This window comes from Bactrocera tryoni, chromosome 1 (assembly GCF_016617805.1).
Source record: "Bactrocera tryoni isolate S06 chromosome 1, CSIRO_BtryS06_freeze2, whole genome shotgun sequence".
Lineage (NCBI taxonomy): Eukaryota > Metazoa > Arthropoda > Insecta > Diptera > Tephritidae > Bactrocera > Bactrocera tryoni.
The window spans coordinates 21,127,749-21,152,757 of record NC_052499.1 but is presented as its reverse complement, the minus strand read 5'-3'; the positions used below and the strand labels follow the sequence as shown (position 1 = coordinate 21,152,757).

The window sequence follows — 25,009 nt, the reverse complement described above, 5'->3', positions numbered from 1 at the left end:
TACGCAGCCTAATATTTTTAATTTATATATAATTTGTTCTGTATATATTACTACACCGCTATAAATTATGTATTTATAAATTCTTTATAACGTCGCAGTTACTCCTTAAACCTTTGGGCGTGCTTACCGTTGCCACATCTGCTGGCGCAAATGCTATTGTTTTCCAATTTTAATGGCAGATGTCGCCACTGTAGCGTCAGCCATTGTCAAACAGCTGTTTACCGGCGCAATTCCAATTCATTCGAGATTTATATTTTGATACGGTTTGTTTTTTATTTACAAATTTCTAATTATTTTGGATAAAAATGCTCTCACAAAGTGCACGTACAGTAAGTAAAACAATTATTTCATTGCATATAAATTATTATTAGAAGTTTCCACTTTTAGTTAATATCACCGCTACGCATGGCGTTGAGGCAAGTAGCACGTTGCAGCTCCAATGAGGCAGCGCCGGTTCGTGTGGAAAAAAGTATTGCTTTTTGTTTGAATACTTGTTGAAACAATAGAACAATAACGGCTTTTTATTTCAGCTGTCAATAATGTAACCATACTGGGGCGTGTCGGTGCAGATCCACAATTGCGCGGTTCCGTCGAGCACCCGGTTGTTATGTTTTCGGTAGCAACGCATACTAATTACAGGTTATTCACATTTTAGTTGATAAATCTACATACTAGAGAGCTTACACTAATGTTTGCATATAAATTATTATGCTACGGTTGAATTTAGAAAATATTTTAAAACAGATTTTATATTATATACTTCATATACGCTTTTTATGCCTTACAGATATGAGAGTGGCGATTGGGCTCAACGTACTGACTGGCATCGCGTTGTAGTTTTTAAGCCAAATTTGCGCGATACAGTTATGGAACATCTGAAGAAAGGTCAACGCACCATGGTGCAAGGAAAAATCACATATGGTGAGATTACCGATCAGCAAGGTAATCAAAAGACCACTACCAGCATAATTGCTGATGATGTAATCTTCTTCCGTACCGACTCGTGATCACGCGTAACCAATTTGTTCAACTAATTTTTAAGCATTTATACACATTAATTCTTATGTAAATGTTACATATGCTAAGTTTAATGATTAAAGTGTCAAAAATCAAAAAGTTTCACCTAGTAATAGAAGTTCATACAATTAAACATCATCACACCACAATGGTTAAAAAAAAAGTAATTTATTCGCTAGTTTTTTTTATTACATAATAAATTTGTTGGATCAGTTCAATGTTTTGTTTGCAATGTTGCAGTATTGCAACTCGGCTTAATGCTTATTAACTGTTTTTTTTTTTTTTGTTAGTAGAGATCGTAGTTTCTTATGTGGCGCGTTATTGGAGATTTTTGAAAAGCAATACGTTTTACCTCAAAAACCTAGTTGGAATAAAAATACTTCGATATTGCCTTAAGGGGCTAGGGGTAGTCAGAATTAAAAAAATATAATAGATTCTTCTTTTCTTAAAATATAAAATATATAAACTTGATACTAATACTTGAACTAATATCAAAAACTTGATTAATAATGCTAGGTTTTTAATTTTTACTGACAAGCTAGATTTAAATATTTGAATTTGTAATTTTTTCATGTCTCTGGCTACACCTAACCCCGCAAGCAAAATATTTTATATCAATTTTAATTTTTTTCTCATGAATTTAAGTTCGCATATTTGCTGGACCATCACCGATTGGTTTGCAGAAAGACGGCGGCGCAGATTGTGATCTTTGTTGACGCGAAGCAGCCAGGTGTACTATGAAATATGAAATTAAGCTCAAAAATTACGGATATGTGGAAATATAATATTATGAATGCAATAACAACACAGTGAACACACTCACGCAAAGCCAGTCGTAACATTCCGTCGACCGCATGCATTTTCTCAACTAAACTATCCACATTCTTTTCAGTTTGCTTCAAGGTACTCACGTGACAATCCAATATGCTGCTAATCTAAAGTATAAATATGCTGTCACTGACTTTTAGATTAAAAAAAAAACAGCTAGCAAAAACTTATGCAGAACGTACTGTGTAATACGGACTACTCATACGCTGCACGTATGGCTGCAATTCGTGAAACTCATTCATCAACAGATGGAGCTGTGCCATATTGTGACCTGTGTTCTGCAACAGATCCAGCATACGTCGTTGTTCCTGTTGCTCATTTACAATTGGACAACCGCAGGTTATGCCGGCAGCTGTTAGCGGCCGATTCGCATAATCTTCCAGCGCTGTGATATTGCGCTCAAGCAGTCTTATGTTCGCGTCATTCACCGCCACTTCATGTTCGGTGGCGATCACTTTTTCTTTAAGCACTTCCATGATATCATTGATTTCGATAAGCTGCAAAAGTTAATGTGCTTTTAAATTTTTTTCTACATACATATACATACATAATTCGTTGCATTTTGTTTACTTTTTGCTCGTTTTGCATGACTTGCTTTTGCATATCCTGCACCGCTTCACTTTTAGTGGCGAAATCGGACTGAAGCGATTCAGTTTCACTCGCCAACCATTTGGTTAGCATTTCCAAGTGACTGAAGCGCAGTGGTTCCACTTCTTCGGAATTTATGCGTTTGGAAATTACACCACAAAATTTTGACATTTTTTATATATTTTATGAAATTATTTTAAATTAACGTTGGTAGCAAAAATTTAAATTTTTTTCTTTTGGATTTTGTCAACTTAATGTAAATAATTGAAATTTCATAATAATGAAATGTGGGACACCCCAATAGAAAGTACGGTATACGTTTTTGTTCTCTTATAATGAACTTATTATAAATCGGGATTTGTTTATAAAAAATTAATAATTTTATTGGAGAGGCAAAAAAATAAGAAAGAAAGACTGGATTTGGAGTGTAAAATTAGTTAGAAATTTGGGTGCATTTCAATTATATGCTTAGACCTGTCTGTTATGGGATTGAATCCATTTACATCTTTTTTAACTTCTCTGTACCGAAAATTTAATTAAAGCAGTGAGGTTTTTAATTTTTTTTCGAATTGTTTTGTCTTAAACGAAATGTTACATATTAGGAAATTTGTGTCAAATTTTCAACTCCTCGATGGCAACGCAATTGGCGAAGTTACAATTATTTGTATGCATTTTTTTAAACGTTTTAGATCTGATTTCAGAATTTAAGTGTGTATTCTTAACTGGAAGCATGAGTTTTACATAATTTTTGAAATATAGTAAAAAAGGTAAGTATTTTTGCTATTTATTTTTTTGTAAATATTTATTTACATTAGGGAAGAAATCTGAAAAAAAGTGAAAAATTTTCGAAAATAAACGGCTGATGAGAACGGGTTTTCAAAAAATCTGAAACCAAAAACAAAAAAAAATGTTAATCGAGAATAATTTTGCAATAACTGGTTCTACGAAAAAGTGAATTTTTTTTCTGCAAATGGATTTCTGAAAAAAGAACAATTTTTGTATCACTTTTTTGACTGCTTAAAATTTTTTAAGAATAGTAAAAATTGAAATTTAAGGTTATGGACAGCTGCAAATATATATAAATCTATAAAGAAGACTGTCTAAAATTTCAGGCAACTTTTTTTTTATTTAATTTTTTTGTGTAGATATATTTAAGAACACGCACAGATATTTCATATCTTTCCGATGAATACTTTCGAAGTTACACGCAAATTCGAAAAGTCGTTTCAAATTTCTCAAAATGATGTTTTCAAAGTCTGTGACCAACATTGCTCGGAAACGGCTTAACCGATTAAGCTCAAATTTTAACACGAGCTTCTTAAATAATTTTTAGTAATTAATACAATTTTGTTTTAATCAATAACAATTTTTTTTATCAAGAAATATTTTTTTTCATAAACAATTTAAGACCGAAATTTTGGTAAAATACCGTTTTTTTTAGAAACCTTCGTTGCTTCCTTTCCTTTGATTTGCTTTACTGGACTTAACATTACTTTAACGAAATCATTTTGGTTTTTTTTTAATTTCGAAAGATCCAGTTCAGAGATATAGTGTTCACTGCAAAACGTCTTTTTTGAGAAGAGCTCGGGAGCTCAGCTGTAGTTCCTTTTCAAATAAATAGTTTTACTAATACCACGTCTTAAAATACAGTTAAAAGATACCATAATATGTGTAAAAATTTTTGGATCTTTAAATTTGAAAGTTTTATCAGAAAAAAATCTGGAAACGCTTTTTTTGGTCTTCTAACAGTATATAACTACTCGAGCAATGCGATATCTAACAATTTAATTTAATTTTTATTTATTTTTTTTGTTGATTTTAGATGATCCACCACCGAGCAATTCGACAGAGTATTCTTCAAATGCCATCGGTTTTCAAAATTAGTTTTTAATCTTTTCATCAAAAAATTCACAAAAATGAGCCGTATTTTATACAAATCTACTCCATTCATCCCTTAAACACTATTATTTCACTAACTGCAAAGCCAGTTGCAATAAATTTTGTATCAACATTTTTTTTTATTTTATTCCAACTTTCATTATGACTTAATTTGACACAGACGTTGGCTTTTATATATTTACATTGTAATTATTCCAGCAGAAGCAGATGCAATAATCCAATTTATTGCAACACTTTTGTTTTGTTATTCAAATCACTGCATTGCATGCGTGTGTATGTTTATATAGTATATGTAAATAACTGTATTCTATGTACATATTTATGATTACTCATTGTGGATGGACATCAGGTACTTGTAAGGCGCTTATTAGTGATTAGGCGTGACTAGACGCGCAAATTGCACTTCATAAAAAGTCCACGGGCTTCATGCATGTACGTATGTATATACATACATATATAGAACGTGCATATGCATAAATGCATATATACATACATACATATTATCAGAATATCAGAGAGACAATACGGCTTTATAAAAAAAAGTCCACTATTGACGTGCTAAGAGAAGTAGTTGATACTGCTAAATGTGCAATAAGTGGGGAAAAGATTGAAAGGTGGTACAAACAAATATTGCGCGCTAATTACCCTGGATGTGAAGAATGCGTTCAACTCCGTAAAGTGGGCAAATATAATAAAAACTCTATACCTAAAAGGCGCTTCTCATTATCTGATGAATATTATAATGAGCTACTTTCAAAATAGGAGATTGCTATGCGACACGGATGAGGGCACTCAGAGCTACACTAACCACAGTGAAGTACCGCAAAGCTAGGTACTATGGAACCTGATATACCACGGGCTGCTAAGAATACATTAACCAAAAAATCGCATATGCGGATGAGTTCATAGTGGCAGCAGTGGCTAAACATCTGCAAGACCTCCGGATCAAATGCAATGACTGCATAAATGGTTTGCGCCGATGATTTACTACCATGAGTCTAAAATTGGCTGAGCAGAAAACAGCAGTCTTGCTCATAAGCTCCCAGAAAATAGAAGATATCGCTCGTCAAAGGAGAATGTGAGATTTCTACACAGCTACACTTGAAGTACCTTGGTATAATAGTGGACTCAAGGCTCAAATTCAAGGAACACTTGGAAAATACGGCATGTAAAGCATAATCATACCTGTTTGGCGCGGAACCGCCAGTGAATGGCGTACTTGGAGTCAAACTACTACCCAATGCGGACGAAGAGCTCAAGTTGCCGCGAGAAACGAGAGTGACCCTTGCGCAGCTTCGCTCTGGACCCCGACTTATCTAATATATATCCTGCGTGCAATGAGTTTCCGCATGGCACTGGGCACCTCTTTGCATGTCACACGTATTCTGACGTATTCTAAAGATTGACAGTTTTCTATTAAATTTTGAACTGTGGTATTTTCCAAGTTGCAATATGGGCGGACTGGCTGTTGTAGAGAAATAATAATGGGCATCAGAAAATTATTAGACCAGATATTCACCAAGCGTCAGATCTTGGAAAAGACCCCTGAAAAAAGATCGACACACACCTCCTCTTCGTCGATTTCAAAGCTGCTTTCGACAGCACAAATCGGAGCTGCCTTTATGCCGCGATGTCTGAATTTGGTACCCTCGCAAAACTAATACGGCTGTGTAAACTGACGTTGAGCAAGACCAAAAGCTCCGTCAGGATTGGGAAGGATCTCTCCGAGCCGTTCGATACCAAACGAGGTTTCAAACAAGTCGACTCCCTATAGTGCGACTTCTTCAATCTGCTGCTGGAGAAAATAATAAAACTTAATCGAGCAGGTACAATCTTATATAAGAGTGTACTGCTGCTGGCGTATGCCGATGATATTGACAGCTGCTACTTCGGACTAAGTAGGCAATTGAGAAGTAAAGTCCTCTCTCGACGAACAAAAACCAAACCATATAAGTCACTCATTATTCCCGTCCTGCTATATGGTGCAGAGACATGGACGATGACAACAACTGATGAGTCGAACTTAATAGGGTTCGAGAGAAACATTCTGCGGAAGATGTATGCGCGTTGGCTACGCATTCGATGGAACGATGAGCTGTATGAGATGTACGACGACATAGTTCAGCGAATTAAAAGACAGCGGCTACGCTGGCTAGGTCATGTTGTGCGGATGGATGAAAACACTCCAGCTCTGAAAGTATTCGATGCAGTACCCGCCGGGGGAAGCAGAGGAAGATTAAGACCTCCACTCCGTTAGAAAGACCAAGTGGAGAAGGACCTGGCTTCGCTTGGAATATCTAATTGGCGCCACGTAGCGAAAAGAAGAAACGACTGGCGCGCTGTTGTTAATTCGGCTATAATCGCGTAAGCGGGGTCTACGCCAATAAAGAAGAAGAAGCAAATAAAACTCAATATAATGTTATTACAATCACGTTTATTACATATATACTATGTGTAGATATTTGGATTTACTTGAAGAGATCTTCGCGTCACTAAAGTAGCAACAGCCTAAAATAGAGTTTAGAAGAGTGTTAATTTGGTTAGCAAAATTAATTAGTAATTATAAGATTGAGACATTTAGAACAGATTAGGCGTTAGTCAGTCCGTACAATAGAGGCAACTCAAATGTCTTCTTTTCATACATGAAGCAATACTTAGTACAGTGATCCTGTGGGAGAGACATGAGGTGGGAGTAAGTTAGGTTTAACGGATTAAAGCTCCGGTTTTCGATGCTTTCTCCTTCTATAAAAAAGAAAAAATAATATATATATGCATGTATGTATGTATATGTACACGCACATGAGTAGACATTCATTGAAATCAAAATAATGCACTTTTTATAATATGTATTTACTAGCTAGCGGTGCACATTTGGGAACGAACGACCTACTTGCCTAGTACAGAAAGGCAGATTTTTATTTATAGAAATTTTGATGATTTTTAAATGCTTTTTTAATTTTTATAATGCATTTTTTATAGAAAATTTAATACAGCTCTGTGACAGTAATGAAGCCCCAAAATAGTATTTTTAGGTTAACATCTGTTTAAATGAAATGTATTTTTGTTCTTGCTGTGGTTTCAGCGGCATAAAATAATCGCATAAAAAAGGCTCGTGGTCGAGAAAAATATTAAAAAAAATAAGATAGCAGTGCTTCGAAACCCGCCTATGACATCGTGACAGGTGATTCATCGTGGGTTTATGTGTATGAACCCATAAATAAAGAGCATCGGACTGCATGGGTATTTCAAGCTGATTCGGAGCCAATAAAAGTTTTTCGCTCACGAGGCACTTCCCCGCAAAGAGTTGCCTGTTTTTTTTTTTTTGTAAAAACTGGATCATACCACTGAAACAACGCTGTACATTAAACTCTACAACCTTTTTTTCGACAGTTGTCTTTCAAGAAATCAGGAAAACCAACCGCCGAATACGGATCACTCATCACCACGACAATGCTAGCTCCAACACATCGACTGAAACCATTGCATTTTTGAACACATTAAACATCGACTTGATGAGTCATCCTCCATCCTGGTTAGTGGCACTGAATGATGACTGAATGTCTCAACCGACAATTTTTTGGAAAACAATAAATAAACAAGAAAACCAAATTTCATCCGCTAAACCTCTATTTCAAATGTTTTTCAATAAGTTTGTGAAGTTGAGTGAAGTTATGGTTAAATATTTAAACGCTGATATTTATATTAAATTTGCCACAAAGTTTTTCCGCCCTTCTGTATTTACACTCACGAGCCCTCTAGATTTTGAGATATCGCTCTGTTCTCGCACACTCCTTTTTCGCACAAAGAAGCTGCTCATTTGTCGGAACCGTCTGAGTCCACTCTTGTATGGCAACTTTTTTATGTGGAGAGTTATTTTTGAGGCAATTCGACACGGGTTATAGTTTAAGGTAATGATATAACCCCTCGAACATATTATTCAGATCGAACCACTACAGCATATACCTGCCATATAAACTGACCTATCAAAAAAGATCTTCATAGATGATTTTTTAAGAATATTTCTATTGAATTAAGTGGCTAGAAAATAGATTTAGTCATACTGCAAGTTGCTGGTTTGTTGCTAAAAGAAATGCTCCTGAGAAGGGCATATAGCTTCTGCCAAGCTGAAGTTGACGTTTTTTCTTCATTTAGTATGTTCGTTAATTCAATTTACTTAAATGCTTACGTTACTTATACGCCGTGTAGATTTTTCTGCTACAACAGATAACAATTTTTAAAGTAAATACAAATAAGTTAGAATCCGTATAACCTCATTTATTGGCGAATACTTTTATAAATTTTGTTGAATCAATAATTACGTGAATATGTTATTTAAGTAGTAAGATGAATCCAGAGCTCAAAAACAGGTTTAAATTTGGCAATATATTCTGGCAGTTATGAAAATAAATATTAAAATAAATAACTTTAGACCAGGACAAATCATTTTTGAAAACATAAAAACAATCTTTAGTAGGTAAAATCATTGGAAAATAAAAGATAAAATAACAAAACAAAATGGAAACCTAATTCATGGACGTGATTGAATTTTTAAGGGTTAAAAACGATTTAGCTCGACTTAGGGCAAATTATTATTTTGAGGTTTTGCACGACAATACCAAAGTGTATTATGATCAGCTGGATAAATTGAGTGATGCACATAAACAGAAGATGCCAGTATTGATTATTGAAAAAGGTGTAGTCTCCACCAGGATAATGCGAAACCTCATACAAGTTTGAAGACTCGCCTAAAGCTTTTGCTGCTTGAATGTCTACTACCCCACTACCTCTTCAGACTTTTACTTGTTTCGCCCTCTAAAAAACTTTTTGGGTTGGGAAAGCTTTCACCTCAAATTAGGATGTCAAACACTACTTGGACCAGTTTTTTGCTTGCAAGGATTAAAAATCTTATGAGCGTGCAATCAATCTCTAGCACGAAAGATGGCAAACGGAGACTATATAATTTATTAAAAAATTTTCTTCTTCTTCTTTACTGGCATATAAACTGCTTACACGGCTATTGCCGAGCTTACAACAGCGCGCCAGTTGTTACTTTTCGCTGCTTGGCGCCAATTGGAGATTCCAAGCGAAGCCTTCTCCACCTGGTCTTTCCATCCAACGGAGTGGAGGTCTTTCCTCTGCTTCCTCCGGTGGGAACTGCATGGAATACTTTTACAACTGGAGTGTTTTCGTCCATTTGGATGACATGATAAAGCCAGCGTAACCGCTGTCTTTTAATGGCCAAAGCGCAAAGGACCATATTTCTTCCGCAGAACCCTTCTCTCGAACTCTCTTAAGTCCGACTCATCAGATGTTGCCATCGCCCATGCCTCTTCATCATATAATAGGACGGTAATAATGAGTGTTAATACTGGTTCCAAGATAAACGAAATTATCTACGACTACAAAATACCTGGGAGCCAAGTCGTGAGTCCGACGACTGTTAGTTTGATGACAGGAGATATCTTGTTTTGCCCTACTTCACTACCAAAACTATTTGCTTTGCTTCCTTAGTCGCCTTGCCTAAACCCTCATTTGGTATTGAACAGGTCGGAGAGGTCCCTCCCGATCCTGACAGAGCTTTTGGTATTGCTCAATATCAGTTTACACAGCGAGACAAAGACAGCTTCGTTTTGTGCTCTCAAAAGCAGCTTTAAAATCGACGAAGAGGTGGTGTGTGTCGATCTTCTTTTCAGGGGTCTTTTCCAAGATCTGACGCATGGTAAATGTCTGGTCGGTTGTTGATTTTCCAAGCCTAAAGCCACACTGATAAGGTCCAATTAGTTTTTTGACGGTGTGTTTTAATCTTTAATCTACGCGCGATAGAATCTTATATGCGATGTTGAGGACATTGAAATTACAATCGTCGGAGTTGCTTTCATCTGACCATATTTTACAAAGAAGCTGATGCATGCTTCTTATCAGTTCTTCGCCGCCGTGTTTGAATAGCTCGGCCGGCAATCCATCGGACCCCGCCGCTTTGTTGTTCTTCAGACGGCTAATTGCTATTCGAACTTCTTCATGGTCGAGCAATGGAACGTGTGCTCCGTCTTCCTCGATTGGGGAATCGGGGTCAAAATATTCTGTTGTTATGATTTTACTGCAATTCAGCAGGCTGGATAAGTTTTCCGTTCATAATTTAGTATGCTCTGGACATCAGTCAATAGATCCCCTGTGTGAGTTCTAAAATGTTTTACACTATGAAATTGCACTAAAAACGAAATTACTTAGTGGACGTTACGTCATGAAGCAAAGCAGAGATTTTCAGATATTCTTGACGTTTACGTTTGATTCGTTTGCCTTTGAATCGTTTGCTTGCTCTTAGCGGAAAGATTTAATATAAAAAGCAAACAGTATTCAATAAATAATGTTAATTTTTATTAATTACTTGTTACCTAAACTTTTCTGGTTTTTTTTTTTTTAATAAATAAATGATAATACAAATTCAGTTAGAGCGAGAAAAAGAGACAGTGTAACCACAGTTTCCCAGTGAAGAGTTTTGACATTTAACTATAGTTTCCTATTTAACTTTTTCAGGAATAAATCCAGAGTTTACTTTCTTGAGTTAATAGAAGCGGAAAAGAAATAAACGGTTTTATCAGCAATTCCATCAGAAAGTCCTCCACTGTCGTGACTTAGACGATGGTCACGAAATATTACAGTAAACATACCGAATCGATAGATTGGTAAATCAAAAAGGTTAAAAAGGATTTGAGTATTTAAATTCCAACTCAAGCCCAAAGAATGCCTTATCGACCAAAGGAGAACAATTTGCAGGTCTAAACTATTATTTTGTCTAAGTATTATTATCTAATAATTATTATTTTATCTAATAGACTGGTGGCTTCCAGGTTCTTAAGGCTTAAGGCCGTCAACAGTAATTTGTTTCGTAAAATGTATGCTCATACAACTGCCACAGATTCAAATGTGTTTTCCATGTAATCATGTGACTTAGAGTTACCCTGTTTGCTACCACGTGTTGTGTTATAAACAACATTTATTAATTACACAAGTGGTGATAACCGGCTCGTTCAACATTGGCAGCAATAAGCGGCAATCAACAGTTAGCGCGCGTACAGTAAATTTAGTATTTCGAGCGCGATAATGTTAATAAAACTGCGCTTCCTAACACCTCGTAATGACGTCATTGACACCGCCAATATTGAGCGCGCGCATGGGTTTGTGTGAGTGATGCTGCCATAATATGGTGAGCCGACAGATAAGCGCGCATCCAACAGCAACTACGAGTGTGTAACGGAAGAATTTGCAACTGTATGGAGCAACGCAGAGAGCGCTAAAACAACGGCATCAAGCTGATTACTGCCGGCGCGCATACTTTCGGCTGTCGGTTTTGAAGTGCGCGTTGTGGCTTTTTGCACTCCATAGCGGCGGGCGCCGCGCGCTATCGTCGCGTGAGTATTTTGCAGCGCAATTTTATTAGTTTTCAGTTCAAACGCGCACTAACACACGGCCGCCGTGATGTTGGCAAAACGCTGTAGGCTGGTAAACTGTGTGTAGACGCTGCGCGCCACGCTGAAATGACTTTATGCTGCCGCCGTCGCACAGCGCTCGCTGTGTGTTGGGTTTAACTCTTAACGGTGTCGCTGCGCGCACGCAGTTTCATTGTGGCGCTGACCGGTGGCGTGTACTCAAGTCTGTGGCGCTTCGTGTTGGCTGATTGTGTACCGCGTGCAGCAGTGGATCGCACACGCGCGCTCGACTCATTGTGATCGGTATTCAATGTACTAAACTTACAAATATTGTATAGACGCTCTGTGTATAGTGAAGTGGTTTCGAAAAAAAAAATTAAATAAATTTATAAAATACAATATAAAAAATAAAATAAAAATGTTGCAAACATATTTCACAGCTATGTTGCATCATTAACGCTTAATGCCATTAAAGTCGTATAAAATTTGAATTTTTCTTTTATATTTTGTTTGCAAAATTGTTCGTTGTTAGCAAAAGTGGTTAGACAAGTTTTGTATTTGCGAAAGTGCGTTTGCTGATATGTCAGTGAAAAATAATTAATTTTTTTTTTTTCATATGCATTAATTTGTTTTGAGAAAGCATTTACGTGTAGCAAAACAAAAAATAATTAATCGCGTTTCACGCTGACTCCAGAAAAAAATAAGAAAAAATAAATAAAATCGTATAAAAATACATATTTTTTATTATATTTACTTAGTGCTTATCGTGTTGTTACTTAGTGTAAATTTTTTTATTGTGTTTATTATTAAGTTTTCAATAAATTTTTTCATCAAAAATATAGCGTCTCTGCTGTTAAAATTCAAGGTGCTGAGCATGCAAAAATCTATTTAACATTTTTAAATTGAAATTAATAACATAACCTAAAAAAATGGCGGTGGATTACGTTCTTGAAGACCTAATGGCCAAACTTGGTGAGTACAGGGATTCTAAAGTCTATAGCTGCCACGTAATATATAAGCATTGTTACAAGTACCAAAGGTTTTGAAATCAAATTAAAATTTAAAAACAACAACAATAAGCATGAATAAATAATAAATAATCATACATATATAAAATGTTATCAGCATGGGTTAATAAAATTTTACAAACACATACATATGTACATACATTCGCCTACATACTCATTTACATATGTTTGTAAGCATAAACAAAGCCTAACCGAAACGATGGCAGGCGAAGTGAAATACGAATATGTATTTTTGAATACCCAACAAACACCAAAAATATATGTTTCCGTACCTTTGAGAAATTCACCGAACAATTTGAAAATTTGACATGCTTTCAGCCTTCAAAGTTCCAGAGCTCTCAAGTTTATAGTCTTAAGTTATATTTGCCTCCAGTTCGAGATACCAAGTGTAGCCATTTCCTTCTCCACCTAATCTCTCCAGCGGTGTGTAGGTCTTCATTTTCCCCTGCTACCACCTACAGGCACTGAAACGAAAACCTTCAAAGCTGGAATGGTCTCTTCCATCTGAACAACATGACTTAGTCAGCGCAGACGCTGTCTTTTGATTCGCTGAACTATGTCAATGTCGTCGAATATCTCGTACAGCTCATCGTTCGATCGACTGCAGTACTCGCCGTTGTCAATGTGCAAAGGACTATAAATTTTCCGCAAACCCTTTCTCTCGAATACACCTAAGGCCGACTCATCAGAAATATTGAGTGACTTATAGAGTTTGATCTTTGTTCGTCGCGAGTGGACTTAACTTTTCAATTGCCTACTCAGTAGCACCTGTTCGCAAGAGTGATTCTGCACTAGATTTCGAGACTAACATTGTTTTAGTGTTAATACTGGTTCCAAGATAGACGAAATTATCTACGACTTCAAAGTTATGACTCTTATAGAAGATTGTACCTTCTCTATTCGGCTCTGCAGCTCGAATTATTTTCCCCAGCTGCGGATTGAAGAAGGCGCATGATAGGGAGTCACCTGTCTGAAACCTTGCTTGGTAGCGAGTGGCTCTGAGAGATTCTTACCGATCCTGACGGAGCTTGTGGTGTTGCTCTATGCCAGCTTACACTGTCGTATTTGCTTTGCGGAGATATAAAGTTCAGACATAGCGGCATAGAGGCAGTTCCTTGTCGTGCTGTCGAAACTGGTTTTAAAATCGACATGCTGTGTGTCAATCTTCCTTTCACTGGTCTTTTCCAAGATTTGGTGCTTGGTAAGGATATGCTCGATAATAGATTTACCAGTACTAAAGTCATACTGATAAGGCACAATCAGTTTGTTGACGGTGACCTTCAGTGTTTCACACACTATGCTCGATAAGACCTCAAATGCGATATTAAGAAGGCTTTTGCAACTTTAATGGACGCAGATTGTTTGGTCATCCCTTTTCTAGATTGGACAGAGTACACTTAAATTCCGATGATCGTGCATACTTTCATCCGACCATATAATACAAAGAAGATAATGTATGCTGTTTGAATAGCTCGGCCGGCAATCCATCGGCCCCGGCGCTTTGTTGCTCTTCAGACGGCTAATTGCTATTCGGACTTCTTCATGGACGAGCAATGGAACGTCTGCTTCATCGTCATCGATTAGGGAATCGGGTTAGCCTTCTCCAGCGTTATGCTTTCACTGCCATTCAACAGGCTGGAGAAGTGTTCCCCCCATATTTTTAGTATGCTCTGGGCATCAGTCACTAGATCACCTATGGTGGTTCTACAAGGGTATGCTCTAGTCTTAAAACCTTATGTTAGTCGCCGCATCATTTCGTAGAATTTTCGAGCATTACCCCTGTCAAGTCTCAGACTTCGACCTTTCACTTTTTTTGTCTGCAAATGCGTTTCGCTTCCCTCTTCAGCTCTCGGTATCTATTAATCATAATTAGCAATATTGTCATGAGATGTTTAAAGGTTATTTACAAGCGCCACATTTTACAATTCAAAAGAAGTATATATTGTAGCTATAATTAAATTTTTAACTCTCACAATTCAATATTTCAATTCTTATTTTCTCAGCTTCATTAATGTCCAGAATAATACAAACTACATTTTTTTTATAAAAATAGTTGCTTTGTATTTCTGTTATAATAAAAATAAATAAATAATTATAATTAAAAAAGGTAATTAACATCATTTTTTTTCTTGTTCTATCAAAAGAATCTGTGGACCCAGTGAAAAATCCAAAAAGTTACATATTTTACTGATAAGACTTTGATGGCTTTTGTTGATTAAATGCCACTTCAATGTATTAGATAGATACATACATATGTATGTAATATTCAAGCACTTGACATTGATTTCTCAATAAATGAGCGAGTTGGCAGAAATACCCAACCTGATAAAAAATACAAGTTTTTATATGAAATATGAACAATATTTTTTATTAAATTAAAATGTTTTTTATAGTCCATCCGTCTCGCCGTTTGTTTGCTAGAAATGTTTGAGCTCCAGTCCAGGCTTGCGAAAAAGTTTGCATATTATTTATTATACATATGTACATATAAAAGAAAGTTGGTTAATTTTTGTAGTATAATGCAAGTTAGTCTATGGATAACTCTATAGATTGGTAAATTATTTGTTGTTCTCTATAGATTGAGTTATATTAATTTATATCAGTTGTTTGTTCGATTCCATTATCCAACGGAATTAACTGAATTCGGAAACTTTATACAATTATTTATTATAAATCAAAACATATGTGCTTGTCAGCTAGTAAAATAAAAGGAGCAAAGGAGCCGGACTATATAGAAGTACATACATACATATATGTATACATTTAGACTCCCAATTGGGACTAATAAGTGCATTTGCAATTTAATTGTTCTCAATTACCCATAAAATAGCGTAATTTCCTAATTACCCAATTAATACTTAAGTGAATATAAATTAATATAAAAATCTATATTCTTTCGTTTTCCAAAATGTCTCTGTTAATCTGGAAAAAAAGTTCGTAAATCTCGATATGTAAACATACAGTAAGCCGCAAATCTAAGGACACACTAGGGGTATTTTTATATTTTACTAATTTTATAGTAGTTTTCCCAAAAATGTAATCACAATATTAATGTTTACTATTCATTTCAATGTTGTTCTTAATACCTATGTAAAAAAATGTGGGCTTTTAAATAAATTCCTAAAAATATCTATGTGTACTCAAAATAACCAATTATATGGCAACGCAAAACTAAGGGCACACTTGTTGTTTTCTTTGAATAACGGTTCAATGAACGCACCAAAGAAACAAAGTTTAGTTGGAGTGTGAAAGGAGCATCGCAGTTAACACGCGTAAATATAAATTTATTGAAATTTTTGTGTTGTAACCTAAATATTTTGGAAAAAAATTGAAAGTATGCCGCGTAAGCAGCTCACTCTCGAGGAGAGGCAAATTATAATAAATTTGTACGAGAATGAAAATAAATCCTATGGTGAAATAGGTAAAATAGTGTCTCGTAGTCGCTTTACGGTTAGAAAAGTCATCCAGCGCAAAATAAAGGAGAACCGGATCGAAAATATACCTGTAAGTGGCCGGCCACCCAAATTAAGCGAGAAAGATAAGCGACTTATAAAGCGAACCGTTGAAAAAAATCCATTTACCAGCGCCCCAAAAATTGCAGCAGAGCTAGAGAAATATCAAAACGTTAAAGTTTCGTCCGATACTGTTAGAAGATGCTTAGCTGAACAGGGACTGAAGTCTCGTGTCCCAAGAAAGAAGCCGCTTATAAACAAGGTAAACAGAGCAAAGCGCATCGAGTTTGCAAAAACCTATATAAATAAGCCACAAGAGTTCTGGAACAAAGTTATATTCTCTGACGAATCCAAATATAACATATTTGGATCCGATGGTCGTTTAAAAGTGTGGCGTAGAGAAGGAGAAGCTTTGAATCCAAAAAATACAGTGAAGACCGTTAAACATGGAGGTGGGAGTGTCATGGTGTGGGGCTGTATGTCGTCGTCTGGAGTGGGTGATCTCGTATTTATTGAAAAAACAATGAACCAGTACGTTTATTTGGATATATTAAAACACAATCTACAGGAAAGTGCTTCAAAATTGGGTTTAGCTGACGATTACTACTTCCAACAAGATAATGATCCGAAGCACACAGCCCACAATGTGAAAATGTGGCTTCTTTATAACACCCCACATATGCTGAAAACCCCTCCACAAAGCCCAGACCTCAATCCCATTGAGCACATATGGGAAATTTTAGAAAGAAATGTGCAAAAACACGAAATTCGAAGCAAGCCACAACTGAAGCAGGTTCTTATGGAGGAGTGGAACAAAATAAGCGCCGAAACCACAAAAACATTGGTAGATTCAATGGCTAATCGGTTAAAAGCTGTCTTAAACAATAAAGGATACCCTACCAAATATTAAGGTTGTTAAATTTTTAAATAATTTTGATTTTTTTTTAATAAATGTCTATTATTTTTATAGGTGTGCCCTTACTTTTGCGGTGCATATATATGGAGTTACACTAATATTTTTTATATATTTCCCAAATAATGAAACAAAGTTCCTTAGTTTTTAGTTAGATTGAATTACTACATTTTATTTTTACGATCTTGAATAGTTTTTTGTTAGTTTTTCGTGGCAAATAAAATTTTCTTAAAAAAAACTTAAGAATATATTGATGTGTCCTCAGTTTTGCGGCTTACTGTATAAGTATTTGTTTGACTTGAGATACAAAAGGAGCCCCGAGGCAATTCTAACTCAATTAATACCGCTATAACATCAGTCATTAAAAAAGTTTGCCGCTAATATCTTTTAAACGGTTAGGCTTACGAAAAAACGTAAAAGACTTTTTATTGAGCATTCAATTTCACATATTCATGAAACGAAATATATTTCGAGTACTAGTAGGAAGTGATATTTGAATGTTTCTATCTGATAATAAGAAATAAATAGAAAACTTGTAGGCGGAGGATCTTCTCGTAACAATTAAGAGCTCATACTTGAAGAGACTTTCTTAGAGCTGCCTATGAAAATATTAATTTTTTTACCCACCCTAATAATGATCATTCTAAACAACTTGTCCTATGAGACTTGCTGTTTTTGAGCCTGCTGTTTTTAAAGCAAAGTTTTTTAGGGAATATAAAGATTTGCTCGTCAGTTTTTGTTGCTGTGTTATCCAATTGAAATTGAATACGTAGGTGCATTTTTCTATTCTATTTATCGGAATGGGTCACATCGGACAACTATATCACATATCTCCCAGACAAGCGATTATTCAGATTTACTAAACTTCGCTTAAAAAATTGCTGTCTCGAAATCGATTTTAGACCAAAGTCTCACGAGAAATCTGTCACTATTTTGGGCACCTTTGTTACTTGCTTTTATAAATTAAGTTGCTTTAACTCGGATAACCTTAAGCGGTGTCCACGCCAGTAAAGAAGAAGATGAAATTAAGTTGCTGTTCTTTTCCTCGGTGTAGAGAGAATTAATCTCAAGCTACACTATCTTCGGTTTGCTTTCATAAAATTTTGGTTTTTTTAGTTCAAGTTTTTTTTACTTGTTACACTTTTGCTTCACACTTTTATTTATGAAATCGTTTATACTGCTTGGACTTAGTATTTTATCTATAAAATTTATGAATATGCTATTTTAAGAGTCGCACATTTTCGACTAAGAAAATGTGTATGAGTATGAATAAGTTTTGCTAAATGTATCATTGCGTTTGTTAGGTAAAGGGTGATCCATTTCGAGGTTCCCTACTTTTTTAAAGAAAAAAACACAGAAACTTCAAATTTAATGGGAAATGTTTATTATCATTCGAAATAACATTCTTTGGCATTTTTGTTTCAAATGTTAGCCGAGGCTGAGATTCATCCGTTGATTCCAATTTTCGATGACTCGTTCCAGCATTGTGACTAATAACCGGCGAATGAAACGATTGATAGTTTGCTTCAAGCCCAGAATCGAAGCGGGATTGTCCGCATAGACTTTAGACTTTACATATTCCCACAAAACAGTCTAACGGTATGATATCACTCTATCTAGGTGTCCAAACTAATGGCCCCAGACGTGAAATTATCTGCTCACCGAAATGTTCTCTCAATAAATTCAAACCTTTGTTTTATTTTCGATGAAATGTTAACTCTTGAATTTCTTTAAGTTGAATTTTGATTGTTTACTTACCCGCTGAGCCTAATCGTTGAACAACATTTGCCCCGAATACGGCGGATTTTCTTGGAGCTTTTCATGAGCCCATAGAGCGAAGCGATGTCGTTTGGGAAAGTCGAGCGACTTCAGTTCTTACATTAGCTGTATTTTGCACGCTTTCAATTCAGGATCTCGACATAAAATGACTCTCCACGGCCTTCGTGTACACTCTCGGTTACGGTTGCTATATTTTTTCCACTCCATGCTGAACGTTGTCTATTCGGTGAAATATTATACAATAATGAATGCTGGGTCTCAACATGGGTGATGATGTTGCGAATAGTAAGCTCGGTAGTCCAATTTTGTTGACCATAAGTTGAAGAACTTGAATTTTCGGAATAAAGTTGAAAGATTTTTAAACGTTGTCCAGGCGTAAGTGATGAAATGCCAAACAATGCAGAATAAAAATAACATGACAGCTTGACAGGACTCGTGTGTGATCTGTCAAAAAAGTGCTATTGAAAAAAGTACCTCTACTTGATCACCCGTTATCTTAGTTTTGTCGTTCAGCTTACATATGTAAGTATGTATGTATATTATTATTATTATGGCCTTTTATAATGCTTTGTCAGTTTCTCACCTTTCCCATTCACGCGCGAGAAATTCGCTCAGCAACTATCAAATTGTTTGTTGTCATAAATTATGACGCATTTAATTTAAAATTCTAAATATTTATAAAACATTCATAAATTTCTAACACACAGTTTAACTGATCCACTCACATAAATGTCAGACAAGCTCAGTATTACTTGAGGCAATCAAATATTTTCGAGCAGTGGAAAAGTTCTTATTAAAATAGCATGTTTTTGTGTATATACTTATGTATACATATGTATTTATATGAAACGCCTGCCTTAATTAAATATTTATGCAAAAAAGTATTGTCTCAATGCCTTGTATGTATGTACATACATACATATGTATGTATAAAGGTGTGTCTACAGAGTTGGCTTATCATTTGAATTGTGTTTGTGGTCGCGTCTCTTGTACGAGTTTTTGTATTTACTTGAGCTCCCGTTGATTTGTAGCTTATCATAACCAGAACATGGCAACAGATCTATCGTATGTATACATACATATGTTTTACTTTTGGCAAGAGTGTACCGACTGCCATACATTCTGCAGAAATATACAGGGTGGCATAGATTATGATCAAAAAAGTCCCATAAATAAAATTGGATAACTGTAAAGTGAAGTTCTTCGAGATACTAGGCACTCGAAATATATAAACTGACCGTGTACATCATATCAGTCCCTAATATTTGAGTATGAGAAAGCCCTGTGCAAAGTGGGTACCGCGTGAGCTCGCTTTTGACCCAAACCAACGACGAGTTGATGGTTCGGAGCAGTATTTGGAGATGTTCAAGCCTAATAAAACCACATTTTTGCATCGAGATGTAGCAATGGATGTATCATGGCTCCATCATTATTACTCCGAAGTCCAATCGACAGTCATTCAAGTGAACTGCACACGATGAACCCGCTTCAAAGTGTAGAAAAACGAAACAGTCGGCTGACAAGGTTATAGCGTCTATATTTTGGTATGCGCACTATTACAGCGCATTTTTGGACCCTTTGAAGGACGAAAGCGCCGAAAATCGGCCGCATTTGAATAAAAAGAAAGTCACCAAGACAATGCACCGTGTCACAAGTCAGTGAAAACGATGACACAAATCAATGAATTTGGCTTCGAATTGCTTTCGCATCCACAGTATTCTCCAGATCTGTCTCTCAACGACTATTCCCTCCCCTCATGGAAGAAAGCTCGCTCGGGAATAAATTTTCATCGAAAGTGAGGTGAACGCCGAAACTGAGGTCTATTTTGAAGACAAATCGTACTACAAAAATGGTATTGCAAAGTTGGATGTATAGTGACCCTTGAAGGGGACTTTATTGAATAAAAACACAAATTTCGCCAAAAAAGGTATTTTAGAAATGGTAGACTGATCAATTGACCTGTTCAGGTCTTTAGAAACTGAATTTAAAACGAATTTATCAGTTGATCAACGAGTTTGATGCCATTTTCTCTTAATACATTGGGAGGTTGTGACTTCACAGCAAATTTTTTTATTTTTAGTGTACTTTTCCAAGCTGTATCCTGCATACTTGTTGTAAAGTGTAAAATTTCCGATTCCTATTGGTCTGTATTTAATACAGAGTCATATTTACTTTCATAACTTTTCATGACATCTCTGAAGTATTGCCAATATGTACGTTTGTTGCAGAAGACCGCTGTTTTGTCCTTAAATATTATGGTCACACTATAGGTTGAATAGATTGCAGAATGATCCAAGTTAAGGTCAGAATCCCGAGTAATGGACAGATAGTTCCAGGATATTTTGCCAGCAATGAAAAAATCTATCAGATCTCTGGAACCTTTTGGCCAAAGCGCTTCGAGTATGCATAACTTCCGGTTGACAGCAGTGCTTTATTAAGTTCCCTCGCTTTTGTAGTCGTGAGATAAAACGTTTAACGCTCATAAAACGTTGGTAAAAAAATCAAGTCAAGATAAAAGTACCCCAAAAAATGCTTCATTCTTGCGAAGCTTATTATTCTCTTTCATAAAATTTGGGCCGGCGGATTTTTCATATAATTTTTCATTGAAATAAACGTGACCTAAATTTAAAGATAGTGGCTTGAGCCATTCCTGTATAAGAGGCAAGTTCATAGGAAACTGACATAAGAGAATGACTATTACGTAGTCCGCCTAAGCAACCAACAGCGTAAAATCGTGCTACAGAAATAGCAGGAGGATTCTTTCTCGAAGAAAATAAAACAAAAATAATAATATACGAGTATGGATGTACGTATAGTAAAAATACCGTTATTTGTATAGTGTACATTATCTCTCAACTTTTAAAAGTAGAACAACATACATATTTACCACCCTTTTTATGACCTAGTATAGTCATACGTACTTATGTATGTATGTATATAAATACGATTGATAACAGATTAATTGTTCACTATGTATTTGCTGTATTAGTATATGTATGTATGTACTTACAATATGACTGGCATCATTTTAGTTCAAGGATTGGATCTTATCTATCGAATATATGTACATAATATAAATTCTCAAGAGGTCTTATGATTTCGTTTGAAGTGTTTTTTTCTATAATGTGATAATCTGTAATAAATAAATGAGAACACTTATTGAACATCCATTTGTTTTTATCGATGTTTTGCATCGCAAATATTTGTTTGTTGTGCGATCAAAATGTGGCAATTAAAATTAGGTTAGCAACAATTTTATCACCAATTTCTACAGCTGATACGTCTGTCAAGTCAACTTAGGTGTTTTGTGTGTTTTAATATTTTTTACTTGCTTTTCTCTTAGAATGACTTAAGTATTTTTGAAGTTAAACTTCCTTAGATTCTTCAGACTTGCAAATAAGAATTTGCGTCTATATAAAATTGTGTTGCTGGTATGAAAGCGTGATTCATTTCAAGGTTCCTTACTTAAAAATAACATAGAAACTTCAAATTTAATAAGGAATGTTTATTATCATTCCAAAGAACATTCTTTGGCATTTATTTTTCGAAGATTAGCGCTTTCAAATGTTGGCTACGTCTCAGATGGTCCATCCGTTGAGTCCAATTTTCGATGACTCGTTCGAGCATTACAACTACTAACTGGCGAATGACACGCTTGATGTTTTGATCCAAAGCCTGAATCGACTTGACTTGAAAGTTTTGCATATCCTAACAGGAAAAAGTCTAACGGTGCGATATCACACGATATTGGTGCTCAATCGACCGGCCCAAAACGTGAAATTATCTGCTCACCGAAGTGATCTCTCAATAAATCCCTAAAGTCTCTTTTATCTGTACATTCATTTGCCTATACATACTACACATAAAAAATGTTAATTAAATTCTGTAAAACTTGTATTGTATTGGCTAAGAATTATACGAGTGTATCAAAAATTAAATATTATATACATACATATGAAAATGTATATATATCTATATGTATGTTTTCACAGTGTTTATTTAATCATCCCAGTTCATTGTACTCAAATTTATATTATGTATGTGTCGCAAAGTATTTATATAAATATCTATAACTGTATGCCTACATGTCTGTATATACATATGTACATGTGTATATGTAATTTTGTTTACATGTGCCAATGTTCAAGTTTTCAATTCTGTTTTAACTGCAGACTGAATAACGACATCATTGGTTTTTCATGTGTCTAGCATTAAAATAAAAGTATAATAGGCGCATATTCATACATATGTATATACATATTTACATAGCGATCTGCAAGTTATTTTTGCACTATGCAATAAGAAAAGCAAAGGAACTGCCGCTCCTAACAATACATTTCTAGCAATAAGCACATGGATATCCCCTGTAGGAAAAAACGGCATTAGCCAGCACAAGGCAGAACTTAGCAAGTTTCTGCAAGTACTGGAAGTTGACGTTATGCCACTAGCTGAAAGCTATCCTCATTTGAAATATACTGAAACATTATTTCCTAGAATCTTATGAATGACTTTATATGCAAACAACTTCAGTTTGTCTCAAAAATAGAGAAAACAATCTAGTAATTTCTGGCATTTATTGCCCACGTTTCTCTGCACCCGACAAGCAATTTAATGATTCTTTTAGTGCTATAAGTAAAAGACCTAGATTACAATGCTAAGCAAACTACTGCGGTTCCAGGCGTATCGGCCCAAAAGGTCAGCAATAATATAACACAATTATATATAGACAAAATCATCTTGACTTTTTTCTCCGACGCAACCTACCCACAGGCCAACTGATTTAAATAAAATACCTAATCTGATTGGGTTTACAATCACCAAAATCATTTATAGGAAGCTTATAAATGCAGTAGCCGGCTGCGATTTGTCCTCCGATTTGTCCCTTGTCATTATTAAATTATTCATACAACTAAATATTGTTGAGCAACCATTTCGTCTGACAACGCTCAGAACAGATCGTCATACAAGTGAGTACAACAAATATCTTAGCACCCACATGAAAGAGGAAATTGAAGTTGTATGTGAATAGAGAAAAATATTAACATATTTAACTGTTTGCTCTCAACAGCGCTTACTGAAGAAACATCAAAAGCAAGAGATCAAGGAAGTCCGAGAAAAACTTTAAGCAACCAGTAGAAATTGAGAGACCGCCCTGGGAAAAAACGGTGTTTGTTCTGGAGAAAAAAACTGTTTTGGGGATCGTCCTTGCCAAATATTTCAACCATACACGGCAATGAACAATTTTTCGATTCAATCTCTGCACCACAATGTACTGAAGACTGTTCCCGAAGTGTGCACAACTGAATCTGAGATAAAAGTTATAAAAAAAAGTTTAATAAAAAAAAATCACCGACCACATCATACCGCAAATGCTAATAGATTTACCAAATATTGCTTTTAATTTCTTGTCTCATTTTTTGGTTAATTTGCAAAAACATGCAAAAAGTAGCAGATTATCATGATAATAAAACCGGGAAAAGAAGCAACGCTGCCGTCATCATATCGACCAATTAGCTGTTGCCTGTTCTCTCCTAGCTTTTTGAAAAAGTATTGCTATCCAAAATATCTTCTTTCTCCGCGAATACGAAACTATTCCAAATAATCATTTCGGCTTTCGTGAAAAAAACGGTGCTTGTTCAGTGTTCATTGTATCACTAATGAGGTTAGGAGGGCATTTGAGTTGAAAAAGTTGTAAATTAATAAAAACATGGTTTCATGAACGAAACCCTTAATTTTACAATATTCCTATTCCAGTTCTTTTTTTACGATTTTTTTCGAAATACATAGTTTTCCAAATGCGTAGATCTTTAACAAATAATCACCAATTAAATGAGTGACAATAGAAATCCCCTTTTACCTAGAAATTATGCGAAAAGCTGGCAACGTGACCATAAAAATAACCCGTTTAGCCAGTTAAACAGTAATTAAGCATTCTGAAACTATAAACGAATAAACGAAAACTGGAATGCGACTGCTACGAAACTTTAAACAGTTAATTTGTTCAACACATGTCGAGAACAGCGCTCGGATGCAGCACACACGAGAATTAATTATTTACAAATGCATTTATTGAAAAGT

At 35.4% G+C, this 25,009-nt stretch overlaps 3 protein-coding genes across 6 annotated transcripts in view; 2 read left to right on the top strand and 1 right to left on the bottom strand.

Moving 5' to 3' along the window:
• The first annotated feature begins 206 nt into the window (after positions 1-206).
• Positions 207-1,184, top strand: LOC120778149 (single-stranded DNA-binding protein, mitochondrial). The gene is made up of 4 exons (XM_040109876.1): positions 207-329; positions 388-469; positions 531-639; positions 788-1,184. Exons 1-4 carry the CDS (start codon positions 306-308, stop codon positions 1,005-1,007), a joined length of 435 nt encoding a protein of 144 aa, XP_039965810.1. The 5' UTR covers positions 207-305; the 3' UTR covers positions 1,008-1,184.
• Positions 1,185-1,515: 331 nt separating this feature from the next.
• LOC120778139 lies at positions 1,516-2,650 on the bottom strand. The gene is made up of 4 exons (XM_040109866.1): positions 2,416-2,650; positions 2,028-2,342; positions 1,841-1,952; positions 1,516-1,752 (listed from the first exon to the last, which is right to left on the bottom strand). Exons 1-4 carry the CDS (start codon positions 2,602-2,604, stop codon positions 1,658-1,660), a joined length of 711 nt encoding a protein of 236 aa, XP_039965800.1. The 5' UTR covers positions 2,605-2,650; the 3' UTR covers positions 1,516-1,657.
• A 9,293-nt stretch (positions 2,651-11,943) lies between these two features.
• Positions 11,944-25,009, top strand: part of LOC120782557 (organic cation transporter protein) — a 35,508-nt gene continuing 22,442 nt past the window's right edge. Inside the window, exons 1-2 of one of the 4 annotated variants that reach the window (XM_040114890.1) lie at positions 11,944-12,062; positions 12,619-12,731. In XM_040114890.1, the coding sequence (XP_039970824.1) occupies positions 12,689-12,731 (43 nt within the window). In that variant the 5' untranslated portion in view covers positions 11,944-12,062; positions 12,619-12,688. Of the gene's footprint in view, positions 12,072-12,307; positions 12,326-12,601; positions 12,732-25,009 lie in introns of those variants that run through there. The other 3 variants (XM_040114889.1, XM_040114887.1, XM_040114888.1) reach the window with 3 other exon arrangements.

Bases quoted from the DNA above. Each gene is read 5' to 3' on its own strand.
- LOC120778149 (XM_040109876.1), top strand. From the start codon at position 306: ATGCTCTCACAAAGTGCACGTACA. The intron at 330-387 runs GTAAGTAAAACA...TTCCACTTTTAG, and splicing joins TCTCACAAAGTGCACGTACA to TTAATATCACCGCTACGCAT. The intron at 640-787 runs GTTATTCACATT...TATGCCTTACAG, and splicing joins GCAACGCATACTAATTACAG to ATATGAGAGTGGCGATTGGG.
- LOC120778139 (XM_040109866.1), bottom strand. From the start codon at position 2,604: ATGTCAAAATTTTGTGGTGTAATTTCCAAACGCATAAATTCCGAAGAA. The intron at 1,953-2,027 runs GTACGTTCTGCA...TTTATACTTTAG, and splicing joins TGAGTAGTCCGTATTACACA to ATTAGCAGCATATTGGATTG. The intron at 1,753-1,840 runs GTGAGTGTGTTC...CATATTTCATAG, and splicing joins AATGTTACGACTGGCTTTGC to TACACCTGGCTGCTTCGCGT.